Source organism: Bombus terrestris, chromosome 6, assembly GCF_910591885.1.
Source record: "Bombus terrestris chromosome 6, iyBomTerr1.2, whole genome shotgun sequence".
NCBI lineage: Eukaryota > Metazoa > Arthropoda > Insecta > Hymenoptera > Apidae > Bombus > Bombus terrestris.
Genome location: NC_063274.1, coordinates 17242316 through 17269153, shown reverse-complemented (window position 1 = coordinate 17269153; position 26838 = coordinate 17242316). Strand labels below are relative to the sequence as shown.

At 33.4% G+C, this 26838-nt stretch overlaps 4 protein-coding genes across 8 annotated transcripts in view; 2 read left to right on the top strand and 2 right to left on the bottom strand.

Annotated features, from left to right (window-relative positions):
• LOC100645034 (putative transcription factor SOX-15) overlaps nt 1-8955 on the top strand; it is a 69408-nt gene extending 60453 nt beyond the window's left edge. For both annotated transcript variants that reach the window (XM_012319076.3, XM_012319077.3), the window contains exons 5-9: nt 335-557; nt 1553-1749; nt 2337-2554; nt 3136-3439; nt 5633-8955. In XM_012319076.3, coding sequence (XP_012174466.2) covers nt 335-557; nt 1553-1749; nt 2337-2554; nt 3136-3439; nt 5633-6186 — 1496 coding nt within the window. In that variant the 3' untranslated portion in view covers nt 6187-8955. The remainder of the gene's footprint in view (nt 1-334; nt 558-1552; nt 1750-2336; nt 2555-3135; nt 3440-5632) is intronic.
• Nucleotides 8956-9376: 421 nt separating this feature from the next.
• On the bottom strand, nt 9377-14331 carry LOC100649241 (out at first protein). The gene is made up of 4 exons (XM_003402657.4): nt 14060-14331; nt 13769-13882; nt 13371-13689; nt 9377-13281 (listed from the first exon to the last, which is right to left on the bottom strand). Exons 1-4 carry the CDS (start codon nt 14153-14155, stop codon nt 12971-12973), a joined length of 840 nt encoding a protein of 279 aa, XP_003402705.1. The 5' UTR covers nt 14156-14331; the 3' UTR covers nt 9377-12970.
• A 419-nt stretch (nt 14332-14750) lies between these two features.
• LOC105666832 lies at nt 14751-18319 on the bottom strand. Of its 3 annotated transcripts, none has more exons than XM_048406851.1 (4): nt 15902-18319; nt 15265-15742; nt 14998-15092; nt 14751-14872 (listed from the first exon to the last, which is right to left on the bottom strand). In XM_048406851.1, the coding sequence occupies exons 2-4, from the start codon at nt 15469-15471 to the stop codon at nt 14770-14772; spliced, it is 405 nt and encodes a 134-aa protein (XP_048262808.1). In that variant the 5' UTR covers nt 15472-15742; nt 15902-18319; the 3' UTR covers nt 14751-14769. The 3 variants fall into 3 exon arrangements, with proteins under 3 accessions (XP_048262808.1, XP_048262809.1, XP_012174515.1); XM_048406852.1 differs by having other exon boundaries at nt 17692-18319; XM_012319125.3 differs by having other exon boundaries at nt 15265-18319.
• Nucleotides 18320-18440: 121 nt separating this feature from the next.
• Nucleotides 18441-26838, top strand: part of LOC100648923 (synaptotagmin 1) — a 35186-nt gene continuing 26788 nt past the window's right edge. The window contains exon 1 of one of the 2 annotated variants that reach the window (XM_012319075.3): nt 18441-18675. The gene's annotated coding sequence lies outside the window, so the exon portion shown is untranslated. The remainder of the gene's footprint in view (nt 18676-26838) is intronic. The other variant, XM_003402654.4, reaches the window with a different exon arrangement.

Here is a 26838-nt window from a genome sequence, read left to right as displayed (position 1 = left end):
GATAATTATTGAAATAAACCACATACATAATTAAACCGCTACAACCGCAAAGAAAAAGATCGAGCATCCTACAGCTCAAAAGTTCAGTCCCCGGAGGTATCCAGAGAAAAGAAGCAATAATCTCCACACCCTTTCCCCTTCCCTTTTATCGTATACATCCGCGTGTAACATTATTCATACAATTTTTATTGCCTTTCACGCCGCCCCCTGAATTCAGGAACACCGGTGGTAAGCATCGTTCCAATATATACCTACAGCTAACGTTGCAATGTCGTATCGAAAAATCGTGGCACCGTTGCGGCACCAGCTAACGGATGGTCCCCATGTATTTCAGGGAAGAAATGGCGAGGGTTGACCCCGCAGGACAGAAGGCCGTACGTGGAGGAAGCCGAGAGACTGAGGGTCATACACATGCAGGAACATCCGAACTACAAGTACAGGCCACGGCGTAGGAAACACGCGAAACGGGCCCCAGGGGCGCCGTCCTCTCCTCCGTCCGCGACCAACACCACGGTCAATAGGTCCAACCCCTCTGGTACCACGATTCATCATTCCATGTAAGTCGATATCTCCTCTTGATTCGCCGCGATTTTTCAACATCATTCCCGTTCCGTCATCGAATTAATCGAGCGTGCAAGGTGCGCGATCGAGACGTTGGAATTAATTTTCATCGATATCGAGTTTGATAGGTGCAAGGGTTATCGGGATGGGTAATGCTATTGGTGATAGTTGGTTGAAGGTTGAATTACGGTGGCGATAATATAAAGTACATGCTTATTCGTAAATGGATTTATTTTCTATCAGACTTTATATGCCAATTTTATTTTCGTTAGGTCAAATTATTGTAATCGTGTGAAAGTACTGCTGCTAAGTGATGAAGTATAATATATTATTATGCACTTGGGCCATATTAATTGGTATAGAAATGGTAGGATAAATATAATACTGTACAAATACCTTTTATAGTATTGTAATTGTGATTGGTATTTGATATATTTTTATATTTATTTTATATGTTTTTGTTATTTTATGTAAAGATGAGAATAACCTGAAGTCTGTTTACAACAAATATTTGGCACGTTGTTTTACAAAGATAGCCGAATGGTTGGAAGATATAGCGAAAAGTAGTCATATAAATGGATAAAAATTAGGCGGAATAAGGCCCGATGGAATTTAGTAATTTCAGAGTACAAAAACGTTATTAATATCAAGATGTTTCTTAAAACTATTATTAAAATATAAAATATACTTGTTCAGAAATATAGTTATAAATACTAACTGTATTTTATATTTTACTTCGTCAATGAAGATACAATGTACTCTGTCTGTAGAAACTTAAACTATGTAACAGATCCTTCGTCAATGAAGTTAAAATAGTTCTGCACTAATCATTCTCACTTTGAGTTAAAAAAGCACGTTTCAGCGAAACAAAAATATTCTTTCAAACGATATGCATCGAGTTTCATTCGTGCCATCCTTCCGTTTAACAAGTTCTTCGTGTTAAAGACGTTTCTTGGAAGAATTACGAAGTGACGTTCAATGTTTATTTAAGGTCCAAGATGGACAGTTATCAAGGCATTCCTCAGATCCCGTGGGGCGGACATTCCCCGATCTCATCCCTGTATCACCAGCAGCAGCAGCAAGGTATTCAGGAGTACAAATCGGAGAGCAATTCCTTGTACGGTAGTCCTTATACGCCTATCATTCACACACCGGACATATCTCCAGTTGCCAGTCCCGAGCCAGATGGTGAGACATTGTACTCGCATTAATTACCGTACAGACAGCCGTGGAACTTGAGGAATTATATCTACATATATAACTAAATTAATGTTTAAATGAAAAATCAAATTATTATTAATTTAAATTAAAATGATAAATTATAAATTATAAAATTAAATTACTAGTAATAAATCACAAATTACAAATTGTAATTATTTGTATTAAATTCTAAATTAAAAATTAAAATTATTAGTAATTTCAATAGGAAATTTCAATCATTTGCATCTTAATTTTAAATGGTTTTCATGGCACTTGAAAATCCTGTTATTCATCTTCTTCTTTTTTTTTTTTTTTTGTAAAAATATCCACTTTATTAAATCGTCCTGTTAGATTCCCATTAGAAGATCCTTTGATAAAATAAAACATTTCTCTTTAAAATGGCATACCTCTACTAAAGTGTTCTATTACGAATTTCTATAGTGGCAATTCTATAGTTGTATATATATATATTATTAGACTATTATTATTATTTCATCAGGAAGCATATTCTATCTCTTGTACGTGGTTATGGAAACATATAGCGTTTGAATTATTGACGAATTAATCTTGATCAGGTGACGGAACGCATTTGCCATCCAATCAAAATCCAGATCCTGAACGTGATCTGATGGAGGGTTCGTCGAAGCAGCACGGCGAAATGAACGAGCAAACGAAACGGTACACTTTCATGAGTACCGATAATCAGCTGCACACGGGTCATGCTGGTGGTACTAGCATATCGTCGTGTCAGAATTCTGGTGCTTACACAGATACTCTGACTTACAAAAAATCGGTGAGTAATGGCGTGCATACGAACGATCTTGCTGGAGACTATGAGGACAAATGTAGACTCGTTTAGTAGGTTGCTTTGCGATTATTTGCTAGACAAATCTATATCGTCGATTATTATAAAATTTCAGATACTGTTCGAAATACGAAATTCAGAATGGACGTTTAAAATCCTGAAAAATTGCGGACGGGTAAAATTGTAAATTTATTTCTACTAACTCATCAGCAGAAACGTTCCAACTGAAAATTTGATTTCATAGAATAACGCCAAAAGCAAGAAACACTGGTTTACGTTATTTTTCATTTTCTATTCCCTTAAAAAGTAATGAACGATACGTAAACATTTGGTTCGTCAATGAAACATTATTTTGACTCAACGGTGCATAAATATCTAATCGATAAAAATATTCCATTAAACATGCAAACCTCTTCGGTTCGACTTAAACGAAAAATTTATTTCATACCTCACGATCGAACACGTGACACATTTATCCATTTATCGTAACGTTTGGACAAGCTAACGTGTCAATTACAGTAGGACGAAACACGAGTGAAAGTTTCAACGGTAATTTTTCTCTCTTTCAGGTGAGTTACTTAAATTTCGAGAGACAGCCGTCGAGTATAGCCGCGGTTGGTATAGCGAACGGAATGATGGTATCGTGCAATAAATTGCGCTCTGGATTTGAAAATGTTGGCTCTGTGACGGGGACTTTTTATCCGCCAGTCGCATCCCCGCACGATCAATCGTTGCAGCACTACACAAACACCCAATCCTCGAAGACTGCCAACTATTCGATGCAGTCCACTGTCGAGAACAACTATAATCCTGTTCAGTGTGCCAATCGACAACAGTCCATGGGGATTCGCGGAGCCGCTGAAGGTTGTTCCGGTAATCCTTTATTCATTTTTACGTATTATATGCTGTGTTACAGTTGGATCAAATCCAGTACACAAACACGATTGGAACCCAGTTACGCTGCTTCTCTATTCTTTTGGATGTTTATTTAAATTTCTTATTGATCTTTGTTCCAATATTTGTTAAATATATATCGAAATATTTCGTCTTTTTTTTAGACTTGTTCGATTATTATGATAGCCGATGATGGGTCCTTTTAAAATCCAGAAAATATGATTTCTTTCGATTATACCCTTTCTTTCTCAGTCGTTTAACATGGATATATATATTTCCTTTTTATTCTTTTGTGATAGAAAAAAGAGCAATAATGAAAATGTCTGTGATTTAGAGGATTTTATAATATCATAACATCAGAAATTTATACGTTAAATTGTTAATTTTGTTTGCTCGATTTAATTCTTAATAACATCTTCGTATTTCATATCTATCCTTCTTTACTTTTTTAGAAATATGCAAAATAAACGAGGAGCGGAAAGAAATAAGGCTGCAATCAAATGAATATCAATAAATCAATAAATAAAGTTTTGCGGGAAACAATGTTCTGTTTATCAAAATGTTATTTATAGACAGAATATAATAAAACTTATTTATTACATGTACTATACTACTTTATGTAACTTTACAATATTTTTATTTCAACATCTCGAAGATCCGTTAATTAATCATAAAAAGAGCTTTATATTTTAAGAAAGGACGTAAGTCCATTATGTAGTTTCCTCAACGAGACCGCAAGTGCCAGCACAGATTTTCTTATTTGATGGGATAATTGAAGCAGATTTATCTATGCACATGTTCAAGCACGAGGGTGAGAGCTCGTTGGCACATTGCACTTACAGCTCAATTTAGAAAACTAATCATGTGCCTATATCGTATACGAAATTCTAAAAACTATATGAATTATCGTGATAACATTTTCCTTCATATTTACTGATATTCGTCTTCGTATAAACAAACTTTTTAAGAGAAAAAGAATTTTTTATATGATAAGGCCTTTTTTATTCCCACTTCTCAAATCTTTGAATTAATCATGCCATATAATCAGATAAGTGTTATAATAACAAAGTCCAGATGTAAAAAGGACATATTAGATATGAGAATGCGGTAATTTCAGTGCTATTCTTACAATCTTTCATCATTCACTACATAATTTTCATTTTTTCCTGCAATCAGCTTCTGTCTTTGAATTATCTAACTTCTTTGAAGTACAAGTAATAGATATAATTACATTTTACAATTTCTGGGAATACTTGAACAGAAATGAAAGTTTCATTTCATTGCATAACATGAAATAAATAAAACTGTAGCTAACTTTAGAAAGAGTTCGGCAGTATATAATGTATCCTCAAAGTCGACAGTGAGAGTAGAATTAGTGTCAGAAATTCAGAGCAGAAGGAGCAACAAGATCTAAATCTTCCCTCAGTTATTTCTTACAACATTTAAGACAAACTACACGCATACTATAAATAACAAATACATGCAAACGGTACAGAAAATTTCTTAACACTTTGCCAACCTGCCGAGTTAAAATCGCCTACCAACAGGTGTTGAAAGTATCGCACATTCTTGGTGAAATAGTAACATTTAAAATTAACCGAAACATCTGTAACTCCTATCAGTATACAATACAAACGTTAATAAAATGAAATGTGCATGTAAAAACCATTTCTTTGAAAACATACAAATACAGAAAATAAATTTATTAGAAAATTATTCTTTTAAAATAGGATCATTCGAGATTTCTGTATACAGACAAATATGTAAATGTTACTGAAATAATACAATGTATGTACATACGTATAAAGAGCTGAAGAAAAAAATAGTGCAGCTTGAAAAAAGTTTTAAAGAGTAAATTCCACTTAAAAATAACTCTTTAAGTTATCAAGAATGCATTTCCCAAAGTAACGTACCCACAGTTATGATAACTTCAAAGATCCAATAACGATCGACCAAGTCGGCCAAATCGAATAACACCGTACAGTCACGCTAATTACTGCAACACCCCCAAGCGAGACAGTTTTGCAAATACGAACCACTTGCCTGTAACAACTCGAGCAACCCGAAATCTCTTTTCTGGCTTTCTCCTCTGCGTATAATAGCCCCTTTATTCGCGACGTCACACGCGAAAGGAGACGAGGCTATTCTTCTCGACGACCGATTTATTTCCAGGTGTATCCCACCGGTACCAAATGAGTCATCACCAGGAGTACCAAACGGAGGGAACCAGCGCTGGCCAACAGCATCCGATTCTGGGTCACATGGAGGCAGCGATGGCCACCACCGCCGAAGAAGAACAGCAACAGACGTTACAGTTGGAGAAGTATTTCAAATACTCACATCCGACCAACGTGACGCATACCAGCCTCACCTCTCAGAATCTCCTTGACAGCAATCACAATTACGCCAGTGATCTTCGTTACTACACGCCCCAGCAGACGCAGCTGGACATGTCGAACTCTCAGTGCATCGTCGACGATCAAGCCAAGGATGCTCGATGCTCGAACGTGGCCATAGGCCACGCGATGGAGCAGTACCATCAGGCCATGGATGTGGCCAAGTATTCGGAACACCAACAGCAACAACAGCAGCAGCAGCAGCAACAACAACAACCGCAACAGGCTCAACAGGGTCAGCAATCGCAGAGTATCGAGCATGTTTCGAAGGCGGACGACGATTTCAGTGTAATACTTGCCGACGTACGCAAGACTTGTTACAGTAGCTAGTGTTTCAGCTAGATCAGAGCTGTCTGTAGGAAAACACTGAGGAACTTGGTGTTCCTTGTTTCTGCATTGATTTCTTGCGGTCGAGTGTTGTAGGCCTAATCTTTAATGTAAAGAAATCGAATTGTTTGGTTCTTGGTATAGTAAACATTGCAAACATTGATTACTCAAGGCTGATGAACCTTAATACTTAACTAGAGGTGTAAAGATGTATTAACCTTTTGTCGTCAAATATTGTCGCAGTGGATACATTTAAAATTTGTCGAGTAAAATTTGTCTTCAAAGCCCGATGGCTCCGCTATGACAATGGTAAACATTTATTGCTCCGATTAGTTGGTAACGCTCCAGAAAAATGTGAAGAGCGTAAAGGATTAACATGCGGATGACGCTACGTTGGCGCCACAGCCTGCTTGCTTCCGAAGACAGATGACACAGTGACACCATATTAATGTCATTAGCATCAACGAAGCAGAAAATTTCAGTCACATTGAGCGACCACCACTTCGCTGCTACAGACAATATGTGAAACACATTTATATGTAATACATAATGTAGTAAATATCTAAATTCAACTATAAAGGTAAGAGAAATGTGATATGTTTAAAGAAAAAGGGAATATCCTTGAGTACTTAATATTTGTTGTTTCTACTATAGTGAAAGAAGTCCCTCCCATAGACAGCTCTGTCCTAGATAATCATTTTGATATGGGCGATCTAGCCCTTATGGCTGCAGAGAAGAGTTAGGTGCTGACGTTTTTAAAGAATCCGGTGCTTATACACATTTCTGTACACATTTCCGGTGCTAATGCTCTTGATCAGGAGGTGTGGTTGCAAGATAACAAAGAATTGATGATAGATTATTGTTTCTTGTTGTTTGAAATAGCTATTTTATTTACTCTTTTTAGCTTTTTGCACTTGAATGAATAATAACAAACATCATGCAAAATAGGTATACTAAAATATATGTGCATGTTTAGTTTCTCTTTAATTCAAGGGTGATTTCAAAAAATATAATAAATTATTGCCAATGATGACATCCCCAAATATATTTTATATATAATTATTATATAATTATTATTATATGATTATATATAATTATACATTATTTTATATATAAAATATATTTGGGGATATCTTTTTAATAATTACATAATTATTTTCCCTAATCTCCATATAAATAGAAGTTAATTATCATTTCTTACCCTAACAAATTCATTGGTCAATTTAACCAACGACTTGAATAAAAGTTGTTTACGACATTCCTAATTAAATAAGAACTGGGACTATCGTCAAGTGCAAAAAGTTAATCTCGTCGAAAGAAATTCATGGTGACACACTTACCGCGTTATATTCTTTGAAAAGAAAGTGAAACGAACATAGGGCGTGATAATTTAACGGGTCCCTGGTAGAAACAATTGTGCTCATCAGTTAACAGTTATTTATTACAGACAATTCTCGACGTTCGTCAGCATGTCTAACTTAAGGTGATGAAAATACAGTAGAGTAGCATCCTAAACTCTGACGCATAACAATTTGGTGAGCTATAACGCAACGTGTTAAAACTGAAAAATACAATTTTTTACCAATGCTATTGCAACCACACCTCGTAATCTTTTTTACTCGTTTTGACAGAGCGATAAAAATCGAATCTCTTCGAACTTCGAAAAACTTAATGCGCGAAGTATTTGCACGTAATGACGGTCGAGACATAAAGAAATCAAGACATACAAGATTTCCTCAATGTCCAGAAACGTTATTACGGTTGTAGAAATGTCTTGTTTATTTAATTTATAAGATCAATTGATCGAAATGACAATGTTCGGTGACAGAATCGTTGAAAGCAACGGCGTTATTGTTGAACTATTTTTATCCACCTATGCACTCATGGTACAGTATAGCACTGTATATTTAGAGCATACATGCATATTTCCGCGTCGAAAATAGATCGAATAATTTTCCGTAACGAATTAAACGACGTATTAGTTTCTCGTAACGATCGATGCTTGACGGCGGTCTACTTAACAACAAAAATAAGCTACATCCTTTCTTACATATTCATCGTGATGTTTACGAAAACGACGTTTATTTCTAGCGTAACGATTTAGACATCTTATTTATGATGCACATTTCAAAATTCAGATACTTAATGTAAATGGAAAATATATATATAGATATATATGTTTTTATGGCGATAATGTAAAATCTTCTGTGAGAAATACTTATTTAAAAGAAAAAAAAGACGATATTAATCGAAGTACCTTGTTTAAAATAAGTGTACGAACTTTTCTTAAGCCTCCTCGTTGGCTATTTTATATGTGTATAAGCACGATCTCCTTATTTTCCTCTCTTTCAGATGACTGATCGAAATTCTCGTTGTAAATGTAGCATAAACGTAGCAGAACGAACGTTTCTTTTTTTGTCCCTTTTTTTACTCACGTAAGCTTCTACTTTCATAGTCTTTAATACTCTATGTAGCATACGATGATACCTATATGTAACGTGGCAATAAACGTGGATATTTTATCGTTCGATCCTCGATTTTGAATACACTTGCGTAAACGACATATGGAATTTAGGTAATGAGTGTAAAGAAGAGGAGGAGAACTAAATTATTATGATTACTGTATCGTACTTAATAGAGACAATTATCAACAACATTCATGGTTTCTCGTGTATTTTTCGACCACTCATTATCAAATTAACTCATTTCGCTAGTGATACATCGTTGGAGATTGAAACAAACAAACATATAAAATACAAAATTGAGAATGTATAGGATGTTTCGTTTTATCTTGTCGACCTATCAATCAATTATCTAGTTTTTTTCCTGCAGCAATTACTTATTTCGTTAAAACACATTCAACATCTTTAATTTTCAAGATCATCTTTCTTTTAGATCTCGAAATTTAACTTTATAGCAATAATATTGTTTTTTACTTAAAAATATGCAATTGAAAAAAGATACGGATAATCATGAAAACTCGAAAATCGTTGAGGACTAACATTGCTATTTATTATGGTATTTATTCTACTGAATGAGATATATTTTTTTATGCGGCTAAAAATAATAAAGCTAAATTAGCAAGAAACAAGATATTTATAACACCCTATATCATTTTAAATAATTTATTATAATATAATAAATATATTACTAGTAAAAATTCTAAAAGATATGGACTAATTAAACTCAACGATTGCTTACTCGTTCTTTTTATTAAATATATATAAAAAATATGTGTATAAGTTACAATGTTATGTGTAAAGCTGAAATTATACACGGTGAGTAACATCAAGTTTCGATTCGAAGTATCGATAGAAAAATGTTTAAATGCTATTAGTATATCCCCTTACTATACCCGTTTCCCAGACCCCTATAGTGTTAGCCAAAATGAAATCTCATAACAGTGTATGTGTTCGCAAGTTAAAGGTAATAAATCAGTGCCTTCGTTATTCGAGAGAAAGAGAGAGAAAGAGAAAGCTTTAACAAAGTATGAAATTCTGTCAAACAGGAACAAGTGTCTGAAATATTTCCCTTAAGTTGGACCATATCATTAATTAATGTCTATACCCTTATGTCTTATGTTATTCATGTGAATTTCTTTTTATGTTTCTTTCTTTTCTTTTCTGCTTTGTTAATCATGCACATTAAATGACACATATAATTTATCGAGATACTAACAGTAACATCTTGAACATTCTGCAATTTGTCTATACCGTGTTTGGTAATTAAGTATACAGGATGATTCACAAGAAACTGATCATCCAAATCTTTTAATAAATCAAATATTTTCCGCAATATTCTGTCAAAATTCCAGTCAATTTTCTTAAAGACTTACAATTCTTTTTCAAAGAAAATTAAAGATTCAGTTTTAATGAGACATCAAATTTTCGTCATTTATAATGCTGAGAATTGGTAGTCTCATTATGAAGATTCATAAAACAGTATCACTGGATCCAATTTTATACAAACTATCATACAAAAATAATGTACATATTTACATAAAAACAATGGTAGCATTGGAAATCAAAAAAGATTTTTTTAAATCGTTTTCTCAAAACTTCTTAGTCTGTGTCCTACGCTTTTGACTATGCTTCCAAGACAAACAGGACAAAGATTATCCGTGTACTCCATTTTTTGTGAGTCACCCTATAGTTCGTAGGTACTTATATACACAATGTACAAATTTATATTGCTGTTTGCAAACTTAACCGATTACACAGTCCGCGTATAAATTACTTAATCGAATTATATCGCACTGACTCATACGCAGATGCAGTTCATTCCCGGTGAAGACTGTGGTACTATTTTCTTCGTTCGTTCATCTTTTAGTGAAATATAGTATACAATCGTTAGGTGGTACAGACATAAGTGAATCGATAACGACGAGTGTCGTTTAACGCTTACAAGTTTCATAGATGTTCGATTATAGATGTAAGTATGTGCAATATATGTGTATATATACTTATTATCTTTTTGCTCATTTGTTCACTTATGCTAGGAATTTCGTTAAATACGATTTTGTGTCGGTGAGGAAGCGCGGTGAATTGCAACGTGTATATATAATATGTTTATTATTAAATTGGACAGATATTGCAGTCTTGTTTATAGTGGTTTGCTATGAAACGTATACTCTCATTTTTTCTCTCTCATTTAAATACCAAGCGCCCTCTTTGTACAAATAATGAATTTTTATTCCATACAAATCAACGATACTTTTTACTCACTGAATATTTTATATATAATATATATCCTACGAATTGTACACGTTTCAGTTATTAACAAACGATCTTTATATACAAAGACTTAATTCATTCCCACGTGCCCTCAACGTTTATATTTTGCATCGGCGCGTGCTTCTTCTCCTATGTTATGTACAATTCGAACTTAATTTACACATATAAATGGCAGCCTTACATGTCATGTATAAAATTCTGTACAGATACCAGTGCATTTAGTGCCAAGCAAACACACGTAATCATTTTTTACAAATCGCTAGAAATATAAAAAACTTGTTGAGATATGAATTATTTAATTTTGAGGAGGATAATAATAGATATAGTACCAGCCTTAAAATACATTGCACCAAATTACCACTTACAGAAAATTCGGTATTAACTTCGATATCTTCAAATTAATGATAAACATTATGTTAAATATAAATTAGTAACTCTAACATTTAATATTGTTTGTATAATATAACTTTATTCGTACGTAAAAAATATTAAAATTAGATTTTATATTAATTTATCACTATTATGCATGAAAATGTTTTATACATAAATAAACAGTAATTAAACAGCCGAAGAAGTATAGTTTACTTATTTCGTTAAATGCATTTAGGTTTGGAAAGTCTATATTTATCGACACACTTTCAGTAATAATCTCATAAAAAATTCCATTCCAACAGTATATTTCTCAATTTGTATTATAAATTGAGCAACTCTTTTATATTTCTAATAGAATAAGAAAAAATTACGTGTATGAACTCAGACTAGATGCACTTTAATGCATTGTGGCACTACTACACGTGAGTAAATTAGACGCGAAAGTCTTCATGTTACTCTGAATGGATTATTTGTAACCTACAGTGTTCATGACTTATACACACAAATATTTATTGCTAGCCGTCTGTTTTATCCGGCTGTGAACAGTTAATAAAAACAGTCTGTTCAAATTTCTCGAACAATTTTACGCCCTCTATTATGCAATAAACATTGTTGCTTTGTGACCAACTATGTATGTTTAGTAGTACATATTATGTAAGACACATTGTGCATATAACGTAAGGTATGTTAGGAATGATTACATTTTTGATAAATGCAGGCAAATACTAATTTGGGAATGTGATGAATGATAAGTGTAAACTTAAATAATTTTCATATAACAAGATATGACAACTAAGTAAGTCTTTTAGAATTAGTTTCGCTTTCTTTTTTTAATAGTTCCTTCTTTTACCGTACCTTGTTCTCCCTATAAAATATTTTGTTAGTTATCCTAGTAAAATACAAATATTACTGTTACAAATGCATCCATTCAGTACAGCCTATAAAAGTAAGAATTTATCTAACATAGGTCTGCCGACGCCCTGGTACATGTACCGAGAACATGCTTCTAACCTGCTTCCGTCATTATGGAAGCCCCGATACCGACCCTATATTTTTATAGAAAAACACTGACATTTAGAAAGCATATAATTAATATCAACTCGCGAAGATGATACTAATACTCACAACTGTCTTCAGTCTCACTGCTAATGAGAGATTTCCTTTACTATAAATGACAGGTGGTACAGGGGCCCCACTAATGGACAGAGCAAATTTAAAAATTTTGCGACCATTATATCTAAATCTGATTCATACTAGTCTTCTTCTCGAATAGATAATGTGAAATGGAATATATATATTACATATTTACGACATCTTTTCAAATAAAATAGAAAAATAATACCTTAAAAATTGTTCAAAATGAAATTACTCCAAAAGGTCATTATAATGAACAAGTCGATATACCCTGATAAGAGTGAGCACAATTAATAGTTGATATGTACAGACGAAATAAAGTTAAAAATTTGGTGAGATCAATGATGATTTGACAAAGATATATAAGTAACAAAGGTACCTTTTGTTACAAATGTTTACTTTTTAAAGCATTTATGATGAAAATGAAATTGATGTTAATGTATATGTGATAAATTAGTATGTCAAAGGTAGTTTTGCTTTCTGATAATTTGAATAATCTTGCCCTCTTTCATAAATTAAAACCTATATATCTACAGTGTTCTTATGTGTCATTCATCCCATAAACAATTCTGCTTCATTTTAGAATAGTATGAGAATATAAAACATTTTTTACAAGTTTTAATGCCACATTTATATGGAGTGGCTGCTTTTTTACCATCACCTTTGCCTTTGCAAAATTTTAAACCACATGGGTACCAACCAATACATAATTCTAATGAACATGTGCAAGGTGCCCACATATTCGATGTGTCTGCACACCGTGTTACAAATAACGATCTTGAATCATTTGTACCTTGTTGCGTTATAGAATTTGTGCTGAAGTTGTACACAGCTGCCATGAGTGAAAGTTCGGATGAGCCTAATAAAAGAATAAAGAAACTTTGAAATTAGATACTATATTGGAAAGAATTTTATTTACATGTTAGTTTATCTATTAATATAACTTACCAGGCCTTTGAATCCACTGTTTTATATCTTCATTTCTGGTGTAAGCAGATCCAGCTGCTTCTCCACAAAGAGTTGCAATGTGTTTAGAAATATCTTTGGATTCAGATACATCTAAGAATAAATCCATGGTATAATTCACGTGACCTTTATCTTCTTCTGCAACACGCACAGTGCCTGGATTTTTTTGCCGTAATTTAGACATAGCATCAGATGATATGAAATCCACTTTGAAAAAATGATTAACAAAGCATAAAACTTGATATTGATTTTGACCACGTTCTTCTTCACCAAGAACTAAAGCTTTTATTATTTGAACTTCCTGAAGGAATAAATAAAATATTTTATTTCTCTTTGTAAAAAATATAAAAAAGATATAGGGTTTCAAAATAATGAATTACATTTTTAAAATCAATGAGTTGTGTCACTAAAGTACCATCTGAACATTGAAATTCTAACGTAATAACATCTTCACTAACATTGGAAGAAATCGTTTCCAATAGAATATCACCACCCTGTAAATTAAAAGTACATGGATAACACTATTTTGTTAAACTTTGAATTCGTTGAGGTTATTCAAGATGAATTATTAACCGTTAAATTATATCAAAATACCTTCCATTAAATAGTATATCTATAATTATAATTCTATTGATTCCTTATAATAGTAAATGACAGAAAAAGATTTATACCTGATTTTTAACATTTATGAGCAAATGAGTTGTACAAACACTATACAAATAGTGCAATAAAAAACAGACTGTAAATAATTCGTTGAATTTCTTCATTGTTGCATGTTGTAACTACTTTTTTCACAGTACTAACCACTGTTGTAATTAACTACAATTGATCGACATTTATTAGGAAGATAAACACTTTAAATATAACCTAATTGTAAGAACCTCCTACTCTGTACATTTTGTCGCGGTCAAAGCACACATTTACAACCATATTGGCATAGAGTATGAACTAAATAGAAAAGTATACAAAAAAGACATATAAAATACGTTTTATTAATTGTTTAAGTATAATTCATAGAAGATACAATTTACAAAGGTAAGATATATTTTATACAAGTTAACATTAACTTGCGTTAGGAATGTTGTTTAAATAACTGATAGTTAAGAAGATAAATTAAATTAAATTATTAAATCAAAGAAAATAATATTAAAATAAATATATTGTAAAATGTATAATAAATTAACTACAGATTAAGTATAACAAAATTAACTACAATAATTATATAAAATATCTATTCTTATATATTAATTTAAAAATTCATATATTTTTATTTTTATAGTTAGCAACTAAATTATATGAAGATAAAGTAAAGTTTGTATCATATAGAAATGACGTTAATTAAATACATTAACAAAATCGATCTGATATATCATTTTCAAATTTATTTCGCTTCCCGCGGTTTTAAGGAAATAGAAGACCTCTCTTTACTGGTTCTTCTGGAGGACGGTAGAGCTTTAGAGGATTTGCACGATTCAGCATCATTTCTAAAATTTTTCGGAACAGCTCTTTAAATACTCCCATTTTTCACCAATTCAATTTAGAGTATTTTAATATTGAAAAATTTCGTGTTGTGAAAATAATTTATCTGAAAGAACCAACGTTTACTTACTGACATCTCAATCGTAACTCAGACAATATAGGAGGTGTTGATGGTCTTTCGATAGGTTTTAAATCATATGTTTTCAAATGTATATAAACTGGAATCTGGAAATATAAATTTGTCATAAAGGTATTCTACCATAAATCGATCTATTACAAGTTCCGATTTTAAATAACAATACAAGTAAAACAAACGCCTTCTGTATTCAGATTTGAATATACCCGCCTCCAAAACAAAAACCATAGAGTACCAAGTTATCGATAGAGACATACTCACGTAAGGTAGCGACGTATCAAGAGCTATCGGTTCGATATATCTCTTCGGTATATCCGGAACTCGAAAAGAACTACCCAATATAGGCGATTCTAAGCCGTCTCCATAAATCGATGCAGACGATACTTCGTTTCGAATGCCATTTAAATCCCAATCGTTTAAATCGTTCGACCACGAATCGTTTTGCTCCATTACTTCCGTATTTTCCATCTCGATAAAGTAGTCTTTGCCAATAGAATTGGTGAAGTTTTAAAGCGCAAGCAGGCTGAGCTACTTTCGTTGAAATAAAACTGAAGACCCACTCGACGCCAAGCACTAGCCTCTAAATAATGATTCGAGGATGCTCTTCAACGTTATGTCCGACAAAGTGTTCATAAACTGAAGTTCCGTAAGTCGATATTTGGTCGATAAGTTACACTCTACTGAACAGCGGGTACCATGGAATCGTTTGTTCATCCCCTCTGAGCGTGATTCCTTCATTCTATTAATGAATTTACTTTTTCGTGATATATTGTAACATATGGTAAAATTATAAATATCTCAATTCATATAAAACGTTTAAAAATCACCGGGGAGAAGCAGAAGTCATACTTTGTATTAATTTATAGTAGATATTACATATAGTAATAAGTAAAATAACCTTCTGTCGATTATCCACTTCTGTTCAATCAGGAATTGATCAAATATACATGCACTTGATAAACGTTCAATCTCGATTTTCTAAAAGATGAAACCTCCAACGAAATTTAATTTTTATTTTCGTCCTATTTTGAGTCATAGAATCTTCCTGACTTCATTTGTATTACGAATTTAGATCCGTTTCAAAAATATCGTTATACGTTATAAGTTTAACAAGCTTATTTTAGAATAATCTGTACTTAATAAGTTGTTCTTTTCAATGCTATGTTACAACAGTTCCTTTTACTTAATTTAAATCAACTAAACAGCAAAGGCGAACTATTATATTTTCTTCCTATACTTTCCATTTTTATTTAATTACATTTAATTATATTTTCGTCATACGTAATTATCAGGACCTTCTAACTACATATATAGCTTTGTCTGTACAAGCAGTAATTTAATTGTCTATCCCTGTAGTGCAAAAGAAAATTTAATTACCAGTTACATTCTTAATTTTCTTGACTTCATAAATAAAACTTTTAAGCAGCATAAAGTTCAAACAAGTTAATTAAATTGAACTCGGGAAATTTATACAGTCAATAAAAATCTATGATATCGTAATTTAATTAGACTTTCTTGCAAAAGATACTGAACAACCTCGAAAATTGCATTTTTCGTTTCAGTTAAGTAATTCCTTTGCGCTATAAAATGTTGGTTTGAAAGTAAGTAAATAAAGATACGTGTGTATGGTTTTTTTGCATCTATTTGACTGATGGAGGTGGATGTTAGCGACTGCGGGTGAAAAGGATTAAAAAAAAAAAAAAAAAGAAACGGAACTATATGAAATTTCTGTCGCGTTTTCGCAACTTTGAAGTGGGAAGAATGAGAAATAAAACAAAATAAAAATGGGACAATGCTTTCACAGCTACGAAGCATGAACGACGAAGACAAAAGGAAAAGGGGAACGATTTTTCATGCTCACGAATTTTTGACATAGAAAATGAAGATTAATGTTAAACAAAAGCAACATTGTCGCTACTATAATGTTAAACATCGTGATTACTATACGCTTTATAAAACCGAGTGAAAATGTACATATTGTGATTTTATAGCGGAGAAGATGAATAAAAAGCAAAATAGAAATTACAGAGACAATCCAGTGGAAGATTAATAAAATTAACCTAGCTTACATTCCTCTTCATAAGTAAAAGAAGGTTGAAATAAACTGGAAATGTTAGAACATTATTAACATCTCTTAGAATTACTATCTTGTTTGAAGTCTTAGCTTGAAAACTTTTCAAATGAAATTAATTTCTTCTCTATCTACATCCGCCGTGCTTCTAGATCATTGCTTTAATTGGATGATATATGTACATAGTTATAGACAATTTAAGTATTCGTACTATTAATCTTTCCACTATATTTGTGTTACTTGATTTCAAGACTCAACTATATTCAGGATCATATTTTGAATAAATTTTCCAGACACTTTTATTTAATTTATTTCAATTTTTCTCATCTGTGTTTAAATGAACATATTTTGAAGATCAATATGCAATTGTTATAATTCAATAACACTCGTTTGTAACTCATGAAAATAGTTTTTCATAAAACAAATAGAACAAATTTTTGTCTGTCACTTTTTCCCTTACAATTTGAATTAATACTCATTTCCCTACGAGGTCAAGAAATGCTCTAATGTTTATTATTTAACATCGCTAATTATATTTTCGTTAACAATACTTCCATGATACCAAATTTCTGAACAGAAAATTCTGATAATCCACTAATAGGTATTCTAATACTTACAAACGGCAGTGTATATAAACACTCGAAGTTTGAAGCGGCTTGAATTAACGCCACTAAATCTGAATGAGCCTCTCTACTGTCTATAAAATCAGAACTGGAGAAGATTAGGGATGATCACGAAAAGGTAGAGGCATCGAAGATAGAGCGTATTCAGACTAGAAAATTATACAAACACAACATCCGGTTACGATAATTTGCTATATTACTGCAACCCGTACAGTTTCCTACAAATTATCGCGACATTGATCATGATCTTTCACGGATACAAAATTCCGATCGATCGATCTTTTCTTTGATATAAAGCTAACCAGTAGGTATCCTAATACTTATGAACGAGAGTGTACGTAAACACAAACTTGAAATATGAAGCGACTTGAATTCGAACAGCTCCTAAATCTGAATGAGTCTTTCTACACCCTACATTCAGAGAACCGGAGAAGATTAGAGAAGATCATGAAAAGGTAGATGTATCAAAAGTATAATGGAAAAGTTAGAAGGCAGAAGCATCAAGCGCCTGTCGTTCAACGTAACGTCTTTTACGACTACAACAACGTTGTGCTGATCGTCGACGACGGCTCGACGTCTCCGGCGCACGCATCTGTCCAGAAGGGGCGGAAGGTGCACAGCGTCGGCTCCGTCGAAACGGCGGAAAACGTAACGTGTTTTATCGATTTCGTCGGGTCGGCCATGTTCGTGTCCGCCACCGGTCAGGCGCACTCGTGTCCCACCGTCGAGAGACCGTGCCACCGATAGATTTTCCACCGTCTACACCGTCGTCGATGTCGCAGGGCGTATAACGATGCGCTTGTAAAACGCGACCGCCCCGTGTGTTTTTTCTTTCCTTCACATCGTCAGACACGAGACTCGTTCACGCTCGTTTTCCGAATCGGTCCCGGTCCGTGTCGAGGTCGACCAGCGAGCAACCAGCGAGCAGAGGAAGCTTGCGAGCATCGTTCAAGAGCAGGCAACCGACGAACAAGCACCGTGAGTACTGTTTTTTTTTTTTTTTTCATCAAAATATCCCTCTTGCGTTTCTTTATAGCAACTATCTCTTCGTTTAGTGAAAATGTGTTTCGGCTCTACTCGTTGATGATTTTTTTCGGTTTAAATCTGGCGAGGAATTTCGGTTGAAGAAAAGTTCTACGGTTTCCTAAGCTCCCTTAAGAGGGCTGTTTCTTCGGTGCTCTCCTTCTTCGTTCAGCTAGATATCGCTTTCCTTTGGCGGTTCTCCGTTGATATCATAAATAGACGTCTTTTTATCTACTTTGTGAAATTCCAGGTCTTTATTAAACGGTCTTTTCGATCGTGCTCGTAATGGTCCTTCTTAATGGCTAGGAACTATGTAGACGATAGCAAATTAGAGTGTTTCACAACAGAGATTATATGTTTCTTTGATTACCTTTCATATAGAACCGATATTTCTCATCTTACATCCTATTCTTTTTCTTTTTGTGTTAATCTTTTAAAAAGGAAAAAGGATAAAAGTTATTTTTTTTTACATTTTCTCAATATACACTGTACCTCTGTCGCCTGGTGATCAGTCCTAGATAAGGACGAAAGGGTATAGGGATAAAAGGGGGGGGGGACATTTCGTGGGTAGAAGCACAATCTAGGCCTTCGATCATCATGCAAAGCAAGCATTTTCGGTCATTTGATCCCAGAACTATTTCCGAGAACGGTCGTTGGACGATATTTGGCTCTGTCGTTTCAAAACTTTCCTCTTTACCTTCGACTTCTTCGCTTATCGTCGTTCGTCCGCTCGTCATCGTCCCTTCGTAGTTCGTCCATCCCTTCGGAACCGTTCCCCACCCCTTTACCCTCGCAGTCCTCGGCGATTTTTCTTTGTACTCGACAGCTTTTGTACCGATCGTGCACCAACCAGTCAACCGTATCGATATCGATCCACAATAATTCTATTCCTTCGATTCACTGCTCGTAGCCTTCTTTTCTTTTTTATACCTCATTTCACCGTCGTTCCTCGCCGTGACATGAACGTTTCTCAGCTGCACACGCCACTCGAAACGTCGACCAGTGAAAAACGTGGGCGAGCCTGGCTAATCGATTTGCCTTCTGGCGTGAAATTTTCTGCTTCTAATTTTCTCAAGTGTTCCATGTCGCGACCCGATTACAGGGCCAATCCTTCCGCAAAACGAGCCAGCAACCAGTGAATAAAGAGACATTTCATGGACTCGCGGATCCCCGCCTTTTAAATTCCCTCCTCTCTCTCTCTCTCTCTCTCTCTTTCTCTTTCTTTCTCTCTTTCTCTTTCTCTCTCTTGCAGTCCTTTGTTGTCGCAATGATAGCACGCTTTCCGACCGTAAATGCTTCCAAAATGATCAGCAGCATTTTGCCTTGCGACTCTAAAATTTCAATTGACCCTGTGCCGATAAATTTTTGTACGAGCTGGTCGTTTACTCGTATCTTGTCATAATTGTTTGGTGAGATGAAATTTAGGCTTTTGGATTTTTGGTCGGTTTTGATTTGGAGGCAGTCGACACCCACTTCCGCCGTTGCTGAGTGGTTATAGGTGGATGGTATCAGTGATCGATTTGATTCACTGGTAAATGGTTTAGGTTCCTTCGTGCTTTTTGGTTGCTTGATGGTCTTTTCTGTGCAAATGGATTTCAGTGTTATTTGAGAATATGAAATATAAAGAGAAGAGGGCTTTCAAGATTCTGTTTATTCGTGTCTGTTATGAAATCTTGGACTTGAAATTATCGTTTTGTACAGAGGATAGCCCTTAATAATTTTATTTCTGATACTATGATATTTTATTATATTTTGTTTTTTTTAAACACAAACGTGCGTATATTGCAGTATCTGAACACTGTTCTTGAAGACATTAAAAGATATGAGGAAAAATGATTCATTATAGTCGTAGTTATCATTCTATTTTATGATATTTAACTTATTTTTTCATTATATCGTAGCCTTCCTTACCTGTATATATACATTCTTAAAACAATATTTATGATTCTTCATTGTTTAGAAGAAACTGCATAAAAGTTTCTATATTCTGCAGTTATACGTGGTGGTTTCCGGCGCTATTGACAAGCGATCAGTATGTTCAGCTTTTGTATAACGTCTCTACGTTATTTTGTTTCGCTTTAAAAACATGTTCTATCATGCGATTCCTACGACATTTTATCATAAAAGTCACTACAAATTGTGCGTCAACCTGTAAATAATATTTCATCCAAGTAAACATTTCATATCTGCGTCCTTTACTTTACCATTTAACGCTACTAAATTACATATAAAGCGTAATTTAGTTAGTTTGAAGGATCGTCAATTAGTTTATCTCATTTACGTCAACATGGTCGGGCATATAGATTTTAATTTAATCTAATATTAAACAGATAAAATTAGCATTCGCTTAAATAGTCAAATAAAAAGATTTATCGAAAAATCAAATTCTAATTATCTATATATTTATATGTATATAAATGAATATTTTCAAGAGAAAACTGGGATTTAATTTAATGTAGAAATTGAGACCTGTCAAAAATTTGTGTTCATAAACGTTTAACCAATTATTTATTAATTCATTCTTCACACTGCTAAAAGGCTTTAATGATCAAATAGAAAAATTCATCGGAGAGCAAAATTTTAATTACCATGATCCTCTTGCGCAATGATTTATCAATAAATAATTTTAATGAATTGGCAAATTATAGATTGTAGTTTGTAGACTTCTCTTGCACAATTTTATGTCAAATAAACGTAGAACTCATAAAATTTGACGCCCCTATACAAAGAAATTTGTCAATACTAATAGCTTCTAACTTTTGATGTATATTCTGATTATATATCGACATATGTGTGAGATTTACAGAATTTGTTTTACAAACCCTCGATTAATTATGTACCTTATATTTCTTAAATCAATTACCTACCACTCACACTGTCAATAAATTCCAACAATAAAAACGAAATTAATTGAGCAAATAGATAGCAAATTCTCATTAGCATATATTTTAATATGCAACAGAGAATGAATCAGAGCGAAGACGGATAACTGAACGATGATCGCGTTGAGAACATCCTTGAGAAGGATCTAGGCCAGTCGATAGTCTAACAAATCGGCTATCTTATAATATAGAAATCCGTATCAGAGTGAATTATTATTATGATAAAAAGGAATAGCTATACTATCCTTTTACATATACTCGCTAAACGTAGTTAACGCGTCCTCTCTGTATAATGGAACACCGTGCGACTCGCATCGAGATTGAAATTATAAACTAGTGTAGCGTTTCGCGTGAGTCAACGAAACGTCAACGTAATTGCGAAATCATCCGACTGTGCCTTTCCGTGATACGAATGCAGAAACTGGCTTTATTAATACCGCCGTGTTAATTCAAATTGGCGTATCTGTCCAAAAGTTGGTATTGACTTTTAGACGTTAAGAACGAGTTTTAGCATTTAACAATCAATCATCGATTTCGCATAGGAATATAAACTTTATATACTTCATTTTATATACTGGTTTTTATATACTGATACGGCTTTCTTGTTTAATATGCGCATAGATAAACCATTTCTGAACTATTTGACAGCAGTGATTTGATTTAAACGAAAGTTGCAAATACGCCCTTACGATTTGGCAGAATTATGGCTAGAGTTAATTACGAAACTTAGAAACTTATCGTTTATATTTTAACGACCAAGTAAAAAATCGTAAATATTGAAATATCTTAGAATTTTGAAACTTTGGCTTTTATCTCTTTTTCTAAGAAGATTTTAGTTCAAAATGTTTGTATAACCCTCCTATTTGGAAAAAATAACTATTCGAACAGAGAGCGACAGGTCATGAAAAATTCAATATTTACATCTAAAATACTATAAAATTCATTTAATACATTAATTCGAAGAATTTTCAGACATTTCGCTAAAAACATGTTTATATAATCTTTGATATAAAACTTTCCCATTTAAGAGGAGAGGAAAAATTTTTAAGGAGAGAAAGATAAGCCGAAGTAATCATTTCAATTCATTCAGTATCATTTCAATAAATTTTCATCCAAAAAATCTACAGACATTTTATTCAGAAGAAAAAGAAAGACTATCGAGAGAAAGTTAAACAGGTCGGAGCAATTTTATCGTACAGAAATAAATCGCTATGATCATTTTTAGCCATGTCACGTCGGATTATCGTGACACAACTATATTGAAGGAACACATAAAAAAGTACTTTTTGCTCGAGTGGAATGGAAACTTAGGAATATCTGAACACTTATAGGCGAAGAGACTGAAAGAGTATAGTTAATATTATTGGACCAGTACCTATAAGTACGTGGTTGTATCGATTCGTGCTTCAGCGGTTCTCTTGTATCCATGAATGTACTATAGACTATGACACGTTTATACATGAAATCTAAATTCTATATTGAATTAAAACGCGATTTGAAAAATAGGTCAGATTTATAAATCTTGTAAATTTGACTGTAATTTTTCGTCCTTTTTTACTCTATCCTTTTTTACTCTACTATTTTTGTACAAATTTCAGAACGAACATTATCGTATCTACATTTTTATAGTAACTTCATTATATTACTATTTTTACGGCAAGTCCATCCTAAATTCCATATTATGGAAAAGATTATGTACTACAATAATTGTAATATGCTCCAATTAGAATCCTCGTTATAACGTACATAGCTTGGACGTTATTGTAAAATCAGAATGTAAAGTCAACATTATAATCCTAAGTACTAGATAATTTCCCATCGTAGTTTTAAAATGAATATAGTTCCACCTGAATATAAGTGTTGCTTTAATTCCTCGTTCGGTACTTTTTTGGTATTTTTTTACTACTTCTTTCGTTGTAAATTCTGTTGCAATCAATTTATAGGATTTCATGAAATTTTACAACAATCGCAATTCTATTATTTTGATGCATCAAGTGAAAGACTGAAATTTTAATTCAAAGGATAAGATCATTTTTGAGGCAAGATAACTTTAATTCAAGGCATGCAACTAATAAAGATAAAAATATTTTTAAAGACAAATATGTTAATTGGCATAATTATATTAAATATTATGTATTAAATTATCAAAGTTAAATAATTTTGAGAAAGATTAAATGTCTTGTTTCTTTCTTCCTCGTATTAGTTTAAATCAGATATACTAAAAATTATCTTCTAAATATATATAATTCCGTCGGATTATCAAAATTAAATTGTTATTCTACGGCCTTATATAAAAATTTTGTTTATTCTAGCATAAATTTATTCAAAGCACACGTCGATCTAGTTTTCTCAGGTACATGCACTTTTATAGAACGCATAACCAATTACAAAGACAATAAAACGCTCATTGAAAGAAGAAAACGAGTTTAGATGACAGTGTCAAAACTCGAACTTGCGAGCCCCTACGGCTTGTCTTCAATTATAAATCTAATAACACAGAACGGTTCCTCCAGTCGCGTTTAACGTAGTGGGACGGACAGTTTACGGACGGGATGAGAAAATGTACGCGATTTTCTTGATTAAAGAGCACTTCCTTTGAAACACTTCCCTTCATTCTTCTCATCCGCTTCCATAAGCTTTACTTTTACAGTGAACTTTACACAACTATTTTCTCCTGATCGTCTAGATATTCTGAACTTTTTCCCTTAAATGTGAAGCTCGTACGATAGCTACCCGCACATATAATTTTCCATTAATTTTTTGTAGATGGAACTTGATATTTAGATGTATGAAAAATATAAGAGTGATTTTAATATTCCATATTTTAGCGTGAAATAAAGAGCGATAAGTTTTTCTTACGATACAAACGTTTTGAGATTTCCATAGTGATAGAAAAAAATGTTAATTCTAAGTGAATATTACGTGATTGGCTACTATATACACCTTAAAATTTCAGTCCTTTACTTTCTAATATCGAAACTTTTACATTTCTTCGAGCGAATATCGAGTTACGTTAACGTATCGGATATCCAGATTTTACGATAAAAGTTAATATCAAATTCCATAACGATGCTAAACATGCTGAAACTCAGGCTATTGAATTCCATTGGTTTCGAATCGGTCGAATCGATTTTTCAACTAATTAGGAGTTAGATTAATCCCGCAACGAAAAGAAGATATAATTCCTGGAAAAAAACCATGACGATCGACTTGAATGATGTCAAGCACACTCATAATCGTTTGTTCAGGATGGAAAAAGAGAGAAGAGTCGCTTGAATAAAAATCCCCCGAGGCAGTTTTGATCGTCTCTTCAAGAATTCAGTTCTCCAGCCTTTTGATGAGCTTTTGCGTGTTTTGGAAATTTGATGCCCAAAGCTTTCGCGATCGAAGTGCGCGATCATAATTAAAATTTCAAAATCTGTCGAAGCATTTTCCTCCTTCACTTTGAACGAAGTTTATGCGCTCGTTACTTCACGGTGAAGAGGACCTAGAATATTTCCCGATTCTGAGGTAACCATATTCCAAGTATTCTGTGATTAAAGACGAAGTTGAAATTCTGTTGAAGTTGTAGAAATGTTTTCTTAGCGGCTTTCAAAGTGGAAGTTTAATTATGACGCTATATGGCTAGAAAGCAATGTTACTGTCTGACCATTTGTAGGTAATTGTTATTTCGATTAAAATTTTGTTTACTTTGATTAAAACGAAACAAAAGGCTAATTTTATATTACGAAAAATTTTTCACTATTTTAATGATATAATATAGACCAGAAGGTATTACAAGCAGCATCAAAATTTCAATGTTTGTGTTATACAATTAATATACATATCACAAGATTCAAGTGTATAATTAAACACACGATTTGATTAAGCAAATTCTCATCTAACTCAAATACTTTTTACATGACTATCACGAGCGAAACGCATTTTCTTAGATGTAACGAAAAATATATATATATATATAACTATAAAATAAATATAAAAGTGTATACTATATATAAAAAGCTTCCTGCAGTCTATTTCCAAAATGTATCTGTCGATGTTATGAATAAGGAGAATCACCAAGATTCGGTAGCAAACAGTATCAGAAAGCCACTATTCTTCGAGATTAATCGCTAACTAATTATTACAATCTGTTAACGAATGAAACTTCTATAATTCGCTTCTAGAACTTTTACCAAAGTAAACACTATACTATAAAAGATTGTAAAGTAATTTCTTCGAGCGATTTTCCGGCCATCGCGAAGTTCGTTTACATTGGTCACTAGATGTGAACGATAAGGAGCCGGCGAAGCTCGTAAACGCCGATTGCGTTATGAAACTACTGCGAGCAGATTCGAGACGCAGCGGTTAAATCCCATTGAAAGATATCCCTATTGATTTTACACATTCGCTTGTGGATATATGAGGCGATAGGAAAGACGAGGAACGGCAGGAGGCACACGCCACACGGTTTCTCGCGCCAGATTCATTCTGGTCTGGATCATTTCGCGAATTAGCCTGAGTTCGTAAGTCAAACATAATTAGCAAGCTTCGTGAATTCCAAGCAGGTTCAGATCCAGCTCTTTATTGGCTCCGTAACGTTCGCTGTTCGAAGATCCTGTTACGAGCTCGCTCGTGATGCTGAATCGTATGTTCACGCTCATTTCACACTCGCAGTCTAAGCGTTTGGAGTCTAAACGAATGGAAAGTAGTTGCTATGACTGCTATTAGGCTGATAATTGCTATGATAAATGCTTAAATTATTTTCACATATCTGGTAGAAAAGTGAAATACTTGAGATTTAACCTTGGAGAAGCGGACCTTCTAGAAGAGTATGCGAATCGAAATGATGTAGAATATACTTACGTAACATGCGCAATCACTTACGAGAATATTCGAGCACTTGTCGTGGAAGACTCTTATGAATATATCGTGTGCTTTGTAAAAAAAAATTTTGAAATTTGATCAGCGATGCAGCGAGTACAAAGGTCATAACGCAGAATCAAATAACAAGAATGAGCATGTTCTTTATCACGTTACATTATATAAATATTTTTGTGTTTGAAAATTTATAATGCCAGAGGTATCCCATTCTAAAATTTGAGAAAATATTTGCCCAAAAATCTTCGTCATAGCAATTTCCTGCAAAGTGCAGAAAACAGGAAATCCTTGAGTATCGAAATAAATAGTACATGTTCGAGGAAAATAATACAAAGAGAAAAAGATGGTCAACAAACTCAGAGAACATCAACTGTAC

Bases quoted from the DNA above. Each gene is read 5' to 3' on its own strand.
- LOC105666832 (XM_012319125.3), bottom strand. From the start codon at position 15,471: ATGGAAAATACGGAAGTAATGGAGCAAAACGATTCGTGGTCGAACGAT. The intron at 15,093-15,264 runs GTGAGTATGTCT...TTATATTTCCAG, and splicing joins TTGATACGTCGCTACCTTAC to ATTCCAGTTTATATACATTT. The intron at 14,873-14,997 runs GTAAGTAAACGT...GAAAAATTTTAG, and splicing joins GAGTTACGATTGAGATGTCA to AAATGATGCTGAATCGTGCA.
- LOC100649241 (XM_003402657.4), bottom strand. From the start codon at position 14,155: ATGAAGAAATTCAACGAATTATTTACAGTCTGTTTTTTATTGCACTAT. The intron at 13,883-14,059 runs GTATAAATCTTT...TTTAATTTACAG, and splicing joins TCATAAATGTTAAAAATCAG to GGTGGTGATATTCTATTGGA. The intron at 13,282-13,370 runs GTAAGTTATATT...TTCTTTTATTAG, and splicing joins ACAGTGGATTCAAAGGCCTG to GCTCATCCGAACTTTCACTC.